Below are 17,918 nucleotides of genomic sequence, written 5' to 3' on the forward strand. Positions count from 1 at the left end.
CCAGCACCGCCAGCACCGCGCGGCTGTCTGCCTGCCGCAGACCTCGCGGCTCCCGGAGCTTCCTAGACCATTGATCAGGGAGCACAGTTCAGTCCTATGATACGGTGACTACAGGCCCATCGCGGTGCGCCGGGCCTCCCGAACCTACTCTTTCAGGGAACTGGAACGCGACCTCTTAAGTGGCATCTCCCCCTCCGCCCGACCCAGCCCCCGGCAAGCGCCGTGGGAACTCCTTGCTTCCAGGAGGCTGACGGTTTCAGTTGCACAGGCAGAGTTTGTCTTTCTGTGCCTGGCTTACTTCGCTTAGCACAATGTCATCGTGTTTGTCTGTGTTGCCATAAAGAGAGACTCCCTTCTTTTTCAGGGCTCAGTAATATTCCAATTGTAGGCGTACGCAGCGGTGTCAAAATCCACTCATTCAGAGGCAGGCGGAGGGTGTTTGATACCTCAACTAGTGTGACGAACGCTGCAGTGAACAGCGGAGCGCAACCCTCCAAAATACCGATCGGCTTTCCTCTGGGTGTGTCCCCAGAAGGGGACTTGCTGAGTCACGTGCCACTGCGTGCAGCTGTTCGAGGGGGCCGCACCACGTTACAGTCCCGCCCACCACGCCCAAGGGTTCTCCGCTCTCTGCGTCCTTACCCCCTCTGGCCTTTCGCCTTTCGATCGTGGCCATTGCGTGGGTGTGAGGCGGTTCTGGTTCGGGTTTGCATTTCCCCGATGATGAGCGAGGCGGAACATCTTTTCACGTACCTGTTGGCCACTGGTGTGTCTCCTTTCGTTAAATTTCTTGAATTCATTGATATTGAGAGAGGGGGAGAGAGAGAGAGAGAGAACACTGATTTTTCCTTCCACTTTTGTATCCATTCATTGGTTGACTCTTGTGTGCGTTCTGACTGGGAATCCAACCCACACCCTTGGCGTATGGGGACGCTGCTCTGACCAGCGCAGCCCTCTCTTTGGAGAGACGTCTATCTTGGCCGTTTGCACATTTTATAATCCGGTTATTTGGGGTTTTCTGGCTGTTGAGTTGTGTGTGTTCCTTACACAGACACACCTCGTTTCAGTGTTCGGCTTTATTGGAATTCGCAGATGTTGTGGTTTTTGCAAATTGGAAGTTCGTGACAACTCAGTGTTGAGCAAGTCTGTTTGTGCCATTTTTCCAAGAGTATTTGCTCAGTTTGTGTCTTTCTGTCACATTTTGGTAATTCTTGCAATATTCCCAATTTCCCATTATTGCAATATTCCCCATTTCTTATTATTATTACAGTTGTTACTGTGATCAGTGATCATTGAGAAATCATTTGTGAAAGGAAGAATCAATTGATGTAGCAAATTTCACTCTTGTCTTTTTTTTTTTTTTTTTTTTTTTTAAATCCTCACCCGAGGACTTTTTTTTCCCCCATTGCTCTTTTGAGAGAGGAAAGGAGACAGGGAGAGAAACACAGTGATTGGTTGCCCTCTCATCTGTGCCCCCACTGAGGATTGAACCTGCAGCCTTTCAGCCTATGAGACGATGCTCCAACCAACTGTGCCACATCAGCCAGGGCTCACTGTTTCAAGAAATTGCCACAGTCACCCCAACCTTCTTCAGCTCCACGCTCCCCATCAGTTAGCCACCGTCAACATCGAGGCGAGACCCTCTACCAGCAAAGAGATTACAGCTTGCTGAAGGCTCACATGATGGTTGGCATTGTTGGCGATCAAGTATTTCCAAATTAAGGTATGTATATTTTTTAGACATGATGCCATTGCACACTTAATAGACTACAGTGTAGGATAATATAACTTTTACATGCATGAGGAACACGCAACACTCACGTGCCTCGCTTTATTGCGATCATCGCTGTACTGCCGTAGCTTGCAGCCAGACCTGGAACATCTCCGAGGTCTGTCTGTAGATTTTGGAGAATAAGCCCTTATGAGATACATGGTTTGCACGTGTACTCTCCCATTCCATAGTTTGCCTTTTCACTAAGTTGATGGTTTCTGCTGTTTGGCAGAAGCTTTTTTGTTGGAGGCAACCCCACATGTCAATTTTTGTTTTTGTTGCCTGTACTGGCAGTGTTATAGCCAAAAAAAATCATCGCTCAGACTAATGTCAAGAAGCTTTTTTCCCCCCTGTCTTCTTCTATTAGTGTTATGATTTCAGGTCTTACATGTAAGCCTTATTCCATTTTGAGTTGATTTTTGTGTACAGTATGAGATAAGAATCTGATTTCATTCTTCTGCGTGTGGAGGTACAGTTTTCACTGTACTGTCTAATAAAGAAACTGTCCTTTCCTCCTCGATACTCTCATCAAAGATCAATTGACTATAGATGTGTGGATTTATTTCTGGGCTGTCTATACTGTTCCATTGGTCTATATGTCTCTTTTTATGCCAGTACTGTACTGTTTTGATTACTGTAACTTTGTAACATATTTTGAAGTCAGAAAGTGTGATGCCTCCAGCTTTGTTCTTCTTGCTCAAGATTGTTTTGGTTATGTGGAGCCTTTTGTCATTCTATATTAATTTTAGAGTTTCTTCCTATTTCTGTAAAGAACACCTGTGTGATTTTGATAGAGGTTGTATTGAATCTATCGGTCCTTTTGGGTAGCATTGACATTTTAACAATATAAATTATTCCAGTCTGTGAACATGGGATGTCTTTCCAGTTACCTGAGTCATCTTGAACTTCCTTCATCAACATATTATAATCTTCAGTGTGCCAGTCTTTAACCTCTTTGGTTTAGTTTATTCCTGAGTATTTTATTGTATTTGTTTGTTGCTAGATGAACGGGATTGTTTTCTTAACTTCTCTTTTGGATAGTTTGTTGTTTGTTTATAGAAATGTGACTGATTTTTGTATACTGATATTTTTATCCTGCAACTTTCCAGAATTCATTTATTCTAACTTTTTGTTGTGGTTGTTGTTGTTGTTGTTGACACTTAAGGGCTGTCTACATGCATGATAACATCATCTGCAAACAGAAGTAATTTTACTTCTTCCTTTCCAATTTGTATGCCTTGTGGTCCTTTTTTTTGTCTAGTTGCTCTGGCTACAACGTACAGTTCTATGTTAAACAAAAGTGGCACAAGCAAGTATCCTTGTCTAGATCTTAGATCTTAGAGGAAAAGCTTCTAGTTTACCCCATTGATTACTGTGTTAGCTTTGCCTTTTCACATATGGTCTTTATTGTGTTGAGACAAGTTCCTTCTATATCTATTTTGTTGAGAGATTTTTTTGATCATGAATGGATGTTGAACTTTGTGAATGTTTTTTCCTGCATCAGTTAACATAATCATGTGATTTTTGTCCTTTGTTCTGTTAATGGGGTGTACCAGGTTGATTGATTTGCACATGTTGAATCACCCTTGCATTCCAGGAATGCATTACATTGGGCCATGGGGTGAGTGCCTTTCAATGTGCTGTGGAATTCATTTGAATGTGCTGTGGAATTGATTTGAATGTGCTGTGGAATTGATTTGAATGTGCTGTGGAATTTCATTTGTTGGCATTTTACTGAGGAGTTTTGCATGTATGTTCATCAAAAACATTGGCCTATAGTTTTCTTTTTTCTGATATTTTTTTATCTGGTTTTGGTATCAGGGTGATGCTGGCCTTATACCATGAGTTTGGAAGTGTTCCCTCTTATATTATTTTGGAAGAGTTTAAATAAAATTGGTATTAATTTATCTTTGAATTTTTGGTAGGTTTCACCCATGAAACCATCTGGTCCTGGGATTCTCTTTGTTGAAAGGGCTTTGGTTACTAGTTCAAACTGCTTCTTTGTAATTGGCCTGTTCAAGCCTTCTATTTCTTTTAGATTCACATGTTTATAGGAATTTAGCTGTTTAGGTTATCCAATTTGTTAGCATATAATTTTTCATAATTATCTCTTATGATTCATTTTTTCCTGAGTCATCTGTTGTAATGTCTTCTCTTTCATTTCTTATTATTAAAAAAGACTTTATTTATTTATTTTTAGAGAGAGGGGAGGGAGGAAGAATGAGAAGGAGAGAAACATTAACTGGTTGCCTCTTTCATGCCCCTAGGCTGGGGACCTGGCCCGCAACCCTGGTTGATTCTTGCACATCCCCACCTGGGGGTCAAGCCTGCAGTTTTGCCCTGAGCAGGACAGCATGCTGTCCACTGAGCTACCCAGCCAGGGTTCTTCCCTCTTTTTCAATGCAGGTGTTTCTCACTAAGCTTCTCTCCTAATATTGCTCTCGCTGCACCATTCTGTACATTTTGGTATGCTGTATTTCACTTCTTTCTTTCTTGTTTTCTGACTAAAGATACGTTTTAAATTTTCTTTTAATTTCCTCTTTGACCAAATAGTTGTTCAAGGGTGTGTTATTTAGCTTCCACATATTCATGAATGTTCTCATTTTCATGCCATTATTGATTTCTAGTTTCATTCCATTTTGGATGGGGAAGTTACTTGGGTGAACTTTGATCTTAAATTTGTTAAGATTTGTTTCATAACCTAATGTGATTTATCCTGGACAATGTTTCATGTGCACTTGAGAAGAATGTGTATTCTACTGAGCAGAAAGTTCTGCATGTCTGTTAGTTCTCTTTGGTCTATAGTGTTATTCATGCCAGCTGTTTATTGACTTTCTTTCTGGATGATCTTTCCATTATTGAAAGGCTATTGATTTTTGCACGTTGATCTTATAAACCTCTTCTTTACTAAATTCACATTTTTTTAGTGATTATGTTTCTGTGAATGTTTTGGGTGTTAGATACACAGCTAGCTAGACAGACAGAAAAATGTCTGTTCAATAGCACTGTTACGCACACACACACACACACACACACACACGTGGAGGTTATAATTCGGATCTTGATGGAACATCGAGAAAGATACATGCAGAAAGGAAACATTCTGTGAATGTTTCTGTGACTATCATGGTATTTAATGATATCATTTGCAGTAAAGGATAGCCCTACTTCTTCCTTGCCAGTTCTCAGACTTCTAATTGCTTTCTTTTGTCTAATTGAATTGGTTTATATGTCCAATACGATGACAAATATAGTGTGGCGATATAAGGCATCCTTGTATTTTTTGTTTCTTATTTCTGACCTTATTAGAAAAGATTTTAGAGGTTCCTCATTAAGTAAAATTTTGATTTGTGGAAAAAAAATATTTTATGTATATGCATTGTACTATACAAATTATATATAGATGTATGTTATGTAAGTATACATATGTGTTACATAGTCATTATATTAGAGTTTCATTAATTACTATATTATTAGATTTCTAAAAATATAAGTGGGTATTAAATTTTGGCAAATATTACTGTTTTGCTGACATTAATTAATTCTTGAATTCATAGACTGTATCTAATCCCATCTAGGTATCATATATTATTTTTTAAATCTAATATTGTATTTTGCTTACTTATATTTTACAATTTTCATATTGATATTCATAAGTGAGGTTGGTCTGTAAATTTACTTTTAGATGCAATCTTTGTCATGTTTTAGAATCAATATTATACTTGCTTCATAAAAATAATTTTGAAGTTTTCTTTTGGTTTTATTCTGGAATAATTTAAGTGGTTTTGAAATTATTTGATCTTGTAAGATTTAGTAGAATCCCCCATAAAACTATATGGGCCTGGTGCCTTTTTCTTTATTTAAAAAAATTTAAAGTATTATATACACACTGAAAATGGCACAAATCGTTGGTGAATGATTCAATGAATATTCTCAAATGGAATATATATGTTTCATGATCTAAATGCTGACTGAATGGACCCTAGCACCCTGGAAGCCTCCCTCATGCTTCCTCCTCACTTCCCACTCCAGAGTAGCCTGGAGCCATTTTATCACCACACGTGCCAACTGTGCTGTGTATTTTTTTCTCCTACAGTAATTGGCCTGCTTAGATTGTTTTTGTCTCCACTGGAGTCAATTTTGATAAAGAGTATTTTTCTGGAAAATTATTTATTTCATCTAGTCTTTCAAACTGATTTACATGGAATTATACAAATTGGGCTCTTAGTACTTGAAAGTTTTTCTTACCCGTTATCTTCCCTAATCCTTACAAATTACAGGTGCTGCATGTACCTTTCTCGATGTTCCATCAAGATCCGAATTATAATCTCCACGAGTGTGTGTGCGCATAACAGTGCTCTTGAACAAACGTTTTTCTGTCTGTCTAGCTAGCTCTGTGTCTAACCATCTACCTCTTTATCTTGGCATCTGGGTATCGTTCTATATTTCACGGCGGTGGAGAGAAGGAAGGACATCAGCCTAGGGCTAGAGACAGGACGCCACCTTACCGCTGGGAGAGAGACGCCGAGAGAGCGCGGCAGCATCGGCCCTGCCATTGGCGGGCTGCTGATGCCGCACCAGCCAGAGCCTGCCTCTGGGATTCTCGGTAAAGGAGGTACGAGCTTCTGGCTTTTTGTGCCACTCCAAGCACACACGTGCTTATTGGCAGCTAAACACATTCCTAATTGAGGCAGAGAATGAGGTAGGCAAAACCAGACAACTTTAGTTGTTCCTAGTATATGAGCGTGTAAGCACAGGAAAATTATGGTAGAGGCGCCAAATCCCTCAACTCCAAAATAGGAACCTGGGCAGTAGCAACTCCTCAAATTAAGTGCTGTTGCACTGGCCTTTTATTGTAACCATTGTTAAAAGGACAATTTGCATGAATTATTCACAATGTTTTAGAGGTAATTTACCTCTTTCATTGTTGTACAGTGGGGTGCAGATTGGCTACGCCTGGTACAGGTGATAATGGTACATCTTCATAGGGTTTCAAAATTATTGAATGAGACAATCCTTATCGAGGGCCTGCGACCGTTCGTGGCACATGGGAAGGCGCTCCATAAATACTCATTATGATGTTTTCGTAATTGATATTAATTGAAAACAGTGCTTGCCACTTGGACGTCTAGCCCCTCCGCAGCCTTGTGCTTCCATAAGAGAAGTCCCCTCCAAGGGCCCCTCCTGGCTCTGCCATCTAAGGCAGCTCCCTCCTCAGGTCGCTCCCGTTCCCCGTTGTCCCCATCTTGTTGATGAGCTCAGGGGCCTTGTCACCATCTGTATTTCTTTTGACGATTTATTTGGTAAGTGTGTGTTGCCCCCAGTAGAGGACAGACCCCACCAAAGTGCAAGTCCCAGTGGCTGGTGTAGATTCTATATTCTCTCCGTGTTTGCTGAATAATAAGATGACCAAAAGTGTCCAAAAAAACACATGCATTATGGTAAAAGAATGTCAATTGACACAGAATAGGCCTTCTTTCTGATATAATTTTGCTCACATTTAAATAAAAGGGAAGGTAGATAAAAATTTTGCCCAATTTTAGGCCCTCCTCATGTTTGACCTCATCAGGGGGCTTAGTGGTTTATTATTATTATTATTGTTGTTGTTGTTGTTGTTGTTATTTCTCTAAAATGTCAATGAGCAGTTATTTATGATCACTGGCCTCTACACTTTCGAAAAATACATTGTTTTGCATTTGAAAAGAGATAAAATTCAACTAAAGAAATTAAAACTAACGGCTTCTTGTAATCAAAGTTTTAGGTGTGATTCTTCAGAATTTTTTGGCTTGCTGAAGACCCTAGAGTTGAGATTTTAGAGTAGCCCTGTAAAAGTCTGGTTTGCTGCCAGGCCCAAGCGCCAATGGAAATGACCGCGGTTCAGAGAGAAGGGAAGGGCCAGGAGGCAGGAAGGGACCCTCGGACCCAGAGGAGCGACAGCCGGGGCCCCAGGGCAGCCCCCAGAACGGGCGGGAAGGCCAGAGCCCTGCCCCTCTGCCGCCTCTCCACCCGCCCCCTCGTCGCCGCCAGATGTGGGGCCCCAGAGAGCCCTGCAGGATTTCCTTTAGGGCCACAAGTCATGGACAACAGGCATCCTGGAAAAACACCCGGACACCGTTTCCTTTTTTCCTGGATCTTCCAAACCAGCGTCCGCCAAGCAGCAGCGAGCAATGGGCTGCGGCTCCCCCGGAGTGAGGGCCATCTCCCCAGCTTCCTGCCTCGTCTCTTGGGGCAAATTACTTTGGCCGCGGGACGGTGATGGCCGAACCTATCTCGGTGGGCCGATGGGCACATAATGGGTGACTTTTATTCTCTATTTCTACAAGTTTTCAAAGTCGCTGCCAGTTAGGACCAGCAACGGGGGTGGGTACTTCTGAGGTATCATTTTCTTGGTATAACTGCTTTGTGGCCTTGGAATTTTTCTAATTTTGGTGGATATGTGGCTAGCGCTGTGGCCATCTTATGGGGACTGCTCAGAGAAGGTTCCAGAAGTGCTATGTAGAAGTAGCATACAGGCGGTCACTTTGAAAGAGGGGCTATGGAACTAGTGTCGAACCTGTTTTCTGTTAGCATAGTGTGACCTTGGACAAGTGTTTGTGTGGTGGGCTGGTCTTGAGGTCCCACTGAATAGGTGGTCTCAGGTTCTAATTAGTTGTGGGTTTTTTTAGTATTTTGTGGGATTATGAGAATTTGTAGGCTGGTTTTATGGCTATATTTGCATAATAAGCAATTATGTGGGTTATATGTTAATTGGGGCTGCTTTTGAAAACATATATTTTTTTGAGAGAGAAAGGGAAACATTAATTTGTTGTTCCACTTATTTGTGCCTTCACCAGTTGATTCTTGTATGCGCCCTGACCGGGCTCGAACCCGCAACCTTGGCGTATCCTGCTGGCACCATAACTAACTGAGTGACCCAGCCAGAGCTAAGGGTGCTCTTGAGGGTTGTTTTGTAGCCTAGTTTATACAGCAAGCACGCAGTTTTCATGTGGACCAAATATCATATAGGAATGTTTATGGAGACGGTGCATTTGGGACTCCTTCGGCCCTCCTTGAGGCTCATTTTGCCCGATGATTCATTTGGCTAGGATTAATTTGGTTTGGAAAACAGGAAGTGGAATTTTGGTCTGAATTACAGAATCAACTCCGTTAATGCCCCATTAGGCCCGTTTCAGAAGGTGCAATGGTTGACGCCGGGGGCAAGCTGGTCTCTTACTCCCACCCATCCAGGGAGGCCACACCATGGGTGAGCACACACTTAAGGGGTGACCCCGGGGATGAAGGACTAGAGAACCCAAGTGGACCTCAAGTCCCAGTGGCAACCCACCACGGCTCCCGGCGGGTGCGGGCGGCCACCCCCTCCCAACAATGGTGCAGGTTTTCTGTGTATTGCATTTCCGGTGCAGGTTCCACGTTTTCCCCAATGTATTTGTATCTTTTTAAAATTGCTTGTTCATGTGTTTTGCCCATTTTTGTGATGGGTTTGCTTTTTCTTCTTATTAGGGATAGGAGCCCTTTGTCACAGATCTTTATCCAGTCCTCACCCCCATTCATATGTCATGTGATTTTAATTTTTGTATAGTCCTCCCACCTCCCCTCCCCCATTCCCTCCTCCAGGGCTTTTGGATGTGAGATCATGCTTAAAGATTTATAATATATAAACCAAGGTTTTAATTGTAAAAATAGCCATTTTTTAAGTACCTTTTTGTATTTACATGTGATTGACTCATTTGTATATGGAATGAGGTAGGGATCCAGCTTAAAATTTTCCCCAAATGGCTGGCCAGTTGTTTTAATATCATTTCTATTTACTTGATAGCTCTTGCTACTGCCTATTTTGGGGAGATTCTGGGTCAACAGAGCCTGGGGTGTAAGCTGATGAATCTTTGGATAGGGCAGCAGAGACCAAACTGTAGAATTCTCGGTGGGCCTCGTGGTTCCCATGGGGCATCAGTATGGGACGAGGGTAGGGTGCATGTCCTGTACTGTCTGCAAACAGCCTTCAGAAACCCAAGTATCAGGTCAAGAAAGGGGCAAGCCTTTTACACCCGCTTATAAGCTTGGGGCCTTGTCGCCTCCACAGGGGGCCTCCCGACTTTGGGGGCCATCGATACCGCAGACGACGGCCTTTGCTCGAAACCGCAAATAACGCAAAGGAGTCGCAAACTGCTCACATTTAATTTTTATTGATTTTTAATGCTGCACAAGACAATATTTCATTTAATTCATTTCTTTATTTCTGTTTGCTGCTGTTATTTCAATTACTTAAAGAGAGAGGGAACCATTGTGGCCTTTTTTTTCTTTTTATCTGAAGGCCGCCTTAAGCTTTCTAAATTTGGAATATTTAAGCAAGCGGAAAGGGAGAAGGGGGTTTCGCAAAATCACTCAAGGGGGAAAGGAAAGGGTGCGTTGTCAATCATGCCCTATGGTGGGTGATTAACTGCGTGTACAATTACGTTTCATTTTAATTAATTGTGCTTAAGGCTTGAATTAAATTTGGGGGTTCCCTTCTTAGAGCAGCTCATACTGACGGAGGTGCATGCGCTGGATGATGTCGCGGCAGTCGTTGAACACGCGGCGGATGTTCTCGGTGTCCACGGCGCAGGTGAAGTGGGGGTAGCAGTAGTGGCGCCCATCCCCGCTGGCAGTGCTGATTCTCTGCGGGGTGGACACGGGTGGCGGGTCAGCTCTGCCTCCCCGGAACCCCCCCTTCTCCGGAACCCCCCACCGAGGACCCTTGACCAGCAACCGATGTGATGTTGAAACAAATCCCAACAAAGGGGCAAAAAAGCTCAAGTTCGCGTGAGCTACCCATGAAATAAAACGGAAGTGCTGGATGGTTTAATCCCCGAATGTACAATTAGGTCAACTTCCACCCCGGAGAGTAAGGGCAATCGAAGAGAGAACTGAAGAGAGTCTCTACTTACCAGAAACTCATCGCGGATGAAGTACTTGGCCCGGGTCACGCGTGGGTCCTCTCCGGGCTCGGGAGTAGCTATGGAGAACATACGTGTTTTGTTACGTACGGTAACTAAAAGGATACAGCCAGCATGTTTGCATTGCTGCCACCCCTTAACCCCTTAACCCCTTGGGTCTCTCCATACGCAAATGGGTGAAAAATAACGAATGAGCTCAAGTGTGTGCCAACTCATGGCAGAGGGTCCCACGTACCATCCTCAGGAGTAGTGTAGCGAGCGAATTCTGGAAAGTAGTCCTCAATTTTCGATTTTCCAGCAAGGACTTTCTCAGCGAGCAGGTCTTGCTTGTTGAGGAACAGAATCACAGAGATGGTGCGCAGCCATCTGACAGAGAGGGAGCAAGGTTAGAGCCCAGCAGGAGCGCGCGTCTGCTGCGGGGTCGGGGGTCAGGGGACGTGCACCAGGCTCGTGCCCAAGATTCGGTTCTATACCAGGGCAAACGCGGGGTGGGGCTCCACGCCGGTCCGAGGGCCCGCCCCCCACAGGTGGCCGGGGTGGAACCTAAGAGCTGCCGCACCCACCTGTTGTTCCAGATGCTCTTGAAGAGGTTCAGAGCCTCCTGCAGGCGGTTGGTCTGGTTGTCCTCGCGAATGACCATGTTGTAGCTGCTGCTGGCCACCACGAAGATGATGGCAGTCACGTCTACGGCACAAGAAAGCAAAGTGTGTCGGGGGCCAAAACGATGCCTCACCGTTCAAACAGCACCATGTCCTTCAGCGAGAGAGGGGCCCGCGGCTCCCGTACCATTGAAGCATTGGATCCACTTGCGGCGCTCGTCGCGCTGGCCGCCCACGTCGAACATGCTGCGGGACAGAGGACACCAGGTCACGCCACCGGGCTGACCCTGGGCCCCCAACCCACCCTGAGGGCCAGAGGGAACATTCACTTACTGGAAGTTGACTTTGTCCACCTGGAACTTGGTTTCAAAGATTCCAGAAGTCAGGACGCGGCAGCGAAGCAGGTCCTAGAACAAAACCAAGGTCAGTGGGTCCCACCAAAACCCACCGATTTATTAAAACTCATCGATCGCAAGCCAAAGTCCGGAGGAGCCGATCAAGAGCACTCCGAGGCCTCGGGACGCGTACCTGGTCGCTGGGGACGTAGTCAGCCTGCTTGATGACGTCAATCTTGTCCAGGAAGCTGGGAGGCAGAGAAAGACACAGGGCGCTCACAGTCCTGCCCGCGAGCCCGCCCTTCCCGCGTCCAGCCCACGGACACGATCGGCCGGCAGGTCCGTGGCTGGGGGCGCTGCCTGCGTGGGTTACATTATGACCCCAAGCTTCAACTATATGCTTTTGGGTCTTTCGGCGTGGATTCCGCCCCCCCCCCCCGCAACCCGGAGACTGAGGAGGAGGAGATGTCCGAGTTCCCCAGCGGGGGTAGCCCTTCCTTCTGCCTTTTCAGAATCTCACTCGTTACAGAGAACAAAAGGGGCCGACACACAGGGGCCCTGCGTGCCCTGGCCACGCTGCACAGGAAGCGGACACAACGTTCCCTTCCGGTTTGGTCCGGGGGCTCGAACAGGGCAGATATGAAATCTGGAGCATGAAGAAACCTCAGGGCCGTGCAGGGGATGGGGCGGAGCCAGCAGGGGGCAGGCCCAGGGGGCAGGGGGTCGCAGGGACTCTCCTACGTGACCCCAAAGCGTGTGTGGAACTGGGGCCCGCCTGCCTCTCCCTGGCTGGACTTGTTGCTTTTGTGTTGCTTGACTACAAACACTAGTAGGAGAAATCACTTCTGAAGACCAGGGTAATTTAAGTGATATAGAAAACTAATGTTAAACCCAACTTTCTTTTTTTTGGGGTGGGGGGGGGCCGGGCGTGGTGCAGTTGGAATTGCTTTAAATTGGGCTCATCAGAAAAGAAAATCCCGAAGGGGAAAAGTCTGTTTAAAGAAGTTCTGTAAGTTTTTTCCCCCTTCCTTTTACCAGTTTAGAGTTAGTCTGGCTGGGAGGATACACTAACTTGCCCAATCAGTCTTACATTACAGCACCAGGCCAGAAATAGCTCCCCAGCCGCCCTGGCCGCCAGCGCGTTGCCATGGCAACAGAACCACAGTTCTATAAATAGCTCATCAGTACCAAATCTTGTGAGAGAGACAGCTGGAGCCAGGCCAGCCAAACCCCAGTTCAACAAATAAAAATAGGCAGCTTAAGAAATGGGCAAGGTACCAGCATCTCAACTTTTAACATGAAGGCACCGAGGCCAGAGGCAGGCTGGGCGAGGCCGCGCAGGGCGCGCGGGGCCCACGCGGGGCCGGGACCCTCCGGCCAGGGAGCCATTTCACACATGGCCAGCTCTGTGCCCCTCCCTCCCCGAGCTTCCTGCAACTCGCCAGGCACTGCGGGGATGGTGCCACTTTCCGATGAAGTTGCAGGGGTAATTTCATGTTGCATTAAAAAAAAAAAGGAAAAGAAACAAAACAAAACAAAACAAAAACAACACCCTGGCCAGCCGGCCGTGCCGGCCGCGGTCGCGCCCTCCCCGCGGGCACCGCAGAGCCTGCCGCTCTACCTGTCCTTCTGACTTGGATCCAACACAAACGCAAACAATTCCAGGATTTCCATCTGTTTTGCGTTACTATAATTAGCACTTCCAGCTCTCAGTTCAAACTTTTGAGAAAATCAGGACTTTGTTGAAGAAGGGGTGGGGGTGGGGGTCGCAGGGACGGGCTGAGATGGGCCCGTTTTTCTGTCCCTTGTGAAAATAACCCACAACTTGCTTGTCTACTAAACCCACAGCAATGGCGAAGCCGCTCTCAGCTACCCGGGCCGGGGAGGGAGGCACCTTTTGGTCATGTTTTCCATGTTTTTAAATGACAGCAATAAAATATTTTTACATTATCCAATGTGTGAGAGCTGCCTTATCTCCCTAATTAATTAGGACTATCACCTATTGCTATAGCAATGATCATCTTGGCGAACAGGCCTTCATTGTTTATCTGAAACAATGTCCCTGCCCGGGAAAGTGCAGTGAAGGGCTTCATTCTAACTGCAGGTGGGCAGAACGGGCTGGCAGCTCTGGACAGGACTCGCGGGCCGCGCCCTGGGGCGTGGGCGTGGCGGCCCGCACCGACCGGTGGTCACTTACTACTGGGCGCAGTCGATCAGCTGGTACTCGTTGGAGCGCTCGTAGCAGGCACGCACCCCCTCATCCTCCCACAGAGCCTTGGCGTGTTCGTAGAACTCCTGTGGGCAGGCAGAGAAGGGGGTCGGGGCGGGCTCCTGGGGGCCTGTGCGCGGGCACAGGAAGAGGACCAGGCCAGGGCGCCCGGCACGCCAGCGGGCTCTAGGGTCAGCTGCTCTGATGGGGGATGGCGTCCCCGCACAAAATTCAGGGCGGGCACTTGGTTCCCGGGGGGGTTTAGGGAACGTTCAATTAACAGGACATAGGGGCTCGTGCGCGGTATTTAACATACAGTCGCTCGTCCCCAGATGCCTGGGAGGGGACGATTAAGGGCGCCACAACTCATGACTGTTTCTCTTGGGTGGCAGAATTTCGCTCATCCCTCCTGAGCTGCGCTGGAACGATTAGTGGGGGTCTTGTGTGTTTGTAAACAGGGAGGACGCTAATAGAAGGAACGTGGTTTCACAGGGGCCGCCGTCGCTGAGCTGTGCTCTGCTGGACACGGGCGTGGCTCTCGCCCAGGGGGGCCTGCGTCCAGAGCGCCGGCTACCCTGCGGGGGGCGGGGGGCGCCTGACACACGCGCCGGGGCTCAGCTTACGGGAGGGAAATCAAAGTCGGGCACGTTCATCACACTCAGGATGTAGTCCACTCGGAACTGGTTCTCAGGGTTGGCCAGCTCCACGGGGGGCACCAGGTTGCTCATGGCGGCCACAATGGTCTGAAAGAGATTTCGCAAGGGGTCAGGGGGCAGCTCTGCCTAACGGGAGGGGACCACAGAACGAGGACAGACCCAGACACGTACTTCAATGGCCTCCTTCAGGTTGTTTTTGATGTCCTGCACCTTGGTGGCCTTCTCACTACAGTGGGAGTGAAGAGAGAAAACAATCATATTGCATCACGTCGGGGAACAGGGCCGCTTCAGCCCCGCTGTTCCAGCTAAGCATAGTATTCTGTTCTCGAAGGAGCGGTGGGCTCAGGAGCCAAGGTGGTTTCAAAGGACCACCCCCTGGTTCCGGCCAGAGGACGCGCCGCATTGGGGCCGCTTAGCAAATTGGCATCTAGACAGAGCTGCTATACTGTACCAGAAGTTGGGCCCTGTCCGGGCCCTCCCTCAGCGGTGGTCCTGTGGGCCTCAAGCCCGCCTGCACACTCCCTAGACGCCATCAGCCTCTCTAATGGGGGCAGGGGGCGGAACGGGGAGGGAAAGATGTCACTGGGAGCTGGGGGGTGCCAGGGCCCCGCTGGGTCACTGGATCAACAGGCTGAATGAAAGTGCTGTGTTAGTTAGATGTCAGGCTACCGTGGCTGGTTGTTTATTTACTTGTTTGAATAGTCGCTATGTCACTACAGCCAGCAGCAGCGACTGACATCTCTAATTGACAGGATTAGGGCACAGGGACCCTTGACAGGCCCAGGGATGAGATTCTGCCCCCAAGGGCCTTTATGACCTGGGACTTTTGCTTTGGCGGGGGGGCGGCGGCGGGGGCAGCACCCCCTTCTCCGAGTAGAGGCTGGGGGTCTGGCTGCTTTAAAATTTTGATTTTGAGTTGGACCTAGAGAATGGCCTGCGTGGAACGGTCACAGTCACTGGTAAAGGCCACACCCATAGGCCTCCGGGCCCGCCCCCCTGGGGTGTCTGCACCCTGTGACGTCAGCTGAAATGCCGACCGTCTCCCCGAAGCTGTCCCTCATTGGAGGCTGGGCCGGAGATGCCAGTTTTCAGGGGACGAGAAGGGACCCCTGGCCTGGGACATAAATCTTGGCCACACCCTCTGCCCCCACCCCGCTTGGGGCTTTGGGGAGGAGGGGAGCGGCACAGGCAACGAAAGCACACCTACTGTGCGCGAGGCCAGCTTGGGATGTGACTAAGGGCAAAACTGAGGCCCAGAGGGAACGCCTGCGTCACGGGCAGAGGGGACAGCGATTATCCTTCTCTCGCTGTAATTTTTACAAGAATCTGAGATTCCCAAGCTCGGAAGCATCCAGCTGGTCGCTTCACCTGGAATCACTGGCCAGAGGCAGTGACCCCTCCGAAGGACCAGAAATTAACAGAGGAAGGGCGCGCGGGGGTGGGAGTGTTAAGAGCAGCCACAGCCTGAGCGTTAGTGGGGATGGGGAGGGGCCCTCGTGCACGCCTGTCCGCAGCCCTGACGCCCCCCCACCCTGTCTGCCCCGTTCCAAATCCGAGCACTCCCTGGGGGCTTCACCTTGAGATCAAGGTGCGCATGCGTGAGGGGAGGGCCCGCGCCTTCTGAGGGGGCTCCAGGCACCCTTGCTCGGCTCAGCTTCCTGCTACACTGGCCTTGGAGACCCCATGCCTTCCCCAGGACGGGGGTGGGGGGCTGCTCTGAGCAGCGATGGGGGCGCGGGGACCAGACAGATGGGACCAGGCATCCCCTCGTGGCTCTGTAAGCCAGGCGGGTGCACCCTGGGGTGGGGGCCCAGGAGCGAGGGACCCTGCCCTGACCCCTCGGGGTCGGTGTGAACTTGCAGCTCCTTCCTGTGATCAGGACGGACAGACGGACGTCCAGACTCGGGGCTGCAGTCTAACATCAGGTCTGCACCTGTGAGCGCTCTAAAAGCCTGTGCGTCGGATTGACCCCTGACCTCTACCTAGGGATTCAGACTCACAGGAGACCCCACAGGACCAACACGTTTCTATTCACTAAAGACGAGCTTCATTTCCAAGGGGGGAGAGCCGAGAACCTCGCTCTGGTCTTAAGGACCCACAATAATTAAAACGGGCTGCGCATGGGCACCAACTGCCCAAACGCACGTGCAGCCCGAGGAGGGTTTCCAGAAACGAGGTTCTTCCATTCAGCTTGATTTTTGGGTCTAAGTAGTAGTATGATAATTGGAAAAGCTCCCGTCTTAAATACGGCTATTTTGAGAACGTGTTCAGTATTCATCTACGTATGTGAGTAGGTGTGGGAGTATATCGAGTATAAAACCGCTAAAATAGGGAATCCGAAATCTAATTCGGGTGTGTAACACTCCAACATGAAATTCTGCCGTTGAAGCGATCACTACGTATCGTAGATGGAGATGTTACGCTGGGGGCTGGCGGGCTCATCCCCCCCCACCCCTGACTGCCATCCCTCAGCCCAACGCCGTTCGTAAAATTCAGAGCAAAGTTCCTCAGGCGTCAGGCCGAAACGTGGATCAACTGCTAGAATTCTAATGGCCTAAAGAGTTGGGGCTGGAAGTTCTTTTCAGGACTCTGTAGCTCCCCCCGCCCCCCCCCATAAAGAAGCAGAAGAGCTTGGTTTGAGTCCCACGCCTCCCGCCTCCCACCTCCCCCTCCGAGAGTGGTGGGGGCCGCTGTTCTCTACCTTCATGCTTTCAAGGGGAAAGACAGACAAAAGAAGAAAGACAGAAAGACAGACAGGGACCGCAGACACATGCAGAGAAGTTTTATTAGTCACGCGTGTTAATACTTGTATTTAGTGCAGACCAGTCAGAGAGGAGAGCGGGCGGGTTAGTAGAGGGGGGGCTCGCACAGAGTCTAGTGCAGGGGGGGGGCGCGGAGCAGGGGCTTGCGCTGCCTCTCAACGCCAACTTTTGGTACAGTACACGGACACACTTAGTCACTGGCTACGCAGATGCCTATTTTGGATGTCACACTACATTTTGGACAATTAAGGATTTCATTCCATTTTTTTTTTGTTTGATTTTTGTGTTTTTCTGTTTTTTTTTTGTTTTTTTTTTTTTTCCAGTTATCTTTAGAGATTACGTGGTGGGGCCCCTCCCCCCTCCCCCCCACAACAGAATAGTATTCTTATTAGGAGGTCCCAGGACGGGGCAATCCCAGCATGCAAAGGGTGGTGGGGCAGAGCCGGGAAGGAGAGGAACGGGAAGCCACCATCTAGGAATAATACACTCTAAAAAAAACAGATGAACAAACACGTGTCAGTCACCTGGCCCCGGCCCCGCCTCCTTTGCCCCGCCCCTCCCCGGCCTCGCGAGCTATCCTTCCAAATGCCTCGGCCCCTGGATGGCCCCGCGCGGCTCATGACAAATGGCTGCCGGCGGACAGCATGCGGGGT

General features: G+C 48.5%; 1 protein-coding gene across 8 annotated transcripts in view; it reads right to left on the reverse strand.

The window, feature by feature from the left end:
• Window positions 1-9,940: 9,940 nt before the first annotated feature.
• GNAS (GNAS complex locus) overlaps window positions 9,941-17,918 on the reverse strand; it is a 58,341-nt gene continuing 50,363 nt past the window's right edge. For 7 of the 8 annotated variants that reach the window (XM_054573558.1, XM_054573554.1, XM_054573553.1 and 4 more), the window contains 10 exons: window positions 14,675-14,729; window positions 14,471-14,590; window positions 13,836-13,933; window positions 11,832-11,886; window positions 11,637-11,710; window positions 11,491-11,549; window positions 11,268-11,388; window positions 10,940-11,070; window positions 10,696-10,763; window positions 9,941-10,426 (listed from right to left, as the gene is read on the reverse strand). In XM_054573558.1, coding sequence (XP_054429533.1) covers window positions 10,280-10,426; window positions 10,696-10,763; window positions 10,940-11,070; window positions 11,268-11,388; window positions 11,491-11,549; window positions 11,637-11,710; window positions 11,832-11,886; window positions 13,836-13,933; window positions 14,471-14,590; window positions 14,675-14,729 — 928 coding nt within the window. In that variant the 3' untranslated portion in view covers window positions 9,941-10,279. Of the gene's footprint in view, window positions 10,427-10,695; window positions 10,764-10,939; window positions 11,071-11,267; window positions 11,389-11,490; window positions 11,550-11,636; window positions 11,711-11,831; window positions 11,887-13,835; window positions 13,934-14,470; window positions 14,591-14,674; window positions 14,733-17,918 lie in introns of all 8 variants that reach the window. The other variant, XM_054573556.1, reaches the window with a different exon arrangement.

This window comes from Pteronotus mesoamericanus, unplaced genomic scaffold (assembly GCF_021234165.1).
Source record: "Pteronotus mesoamericanus isolate MK-2021 breed Mesoamerican mustached bat unplaced genomic scaffold, CSHL_Meso_final contig_25, whole genome shotgun sequence".
Classification (NCBI taxonomy): domain Eukaryota; kingdom Metazoa; phylum Chordata; class Mammalia; order Chiroptera; family Mormoopidae; genus Pteronotus; species Pteronotus mesoamericanus.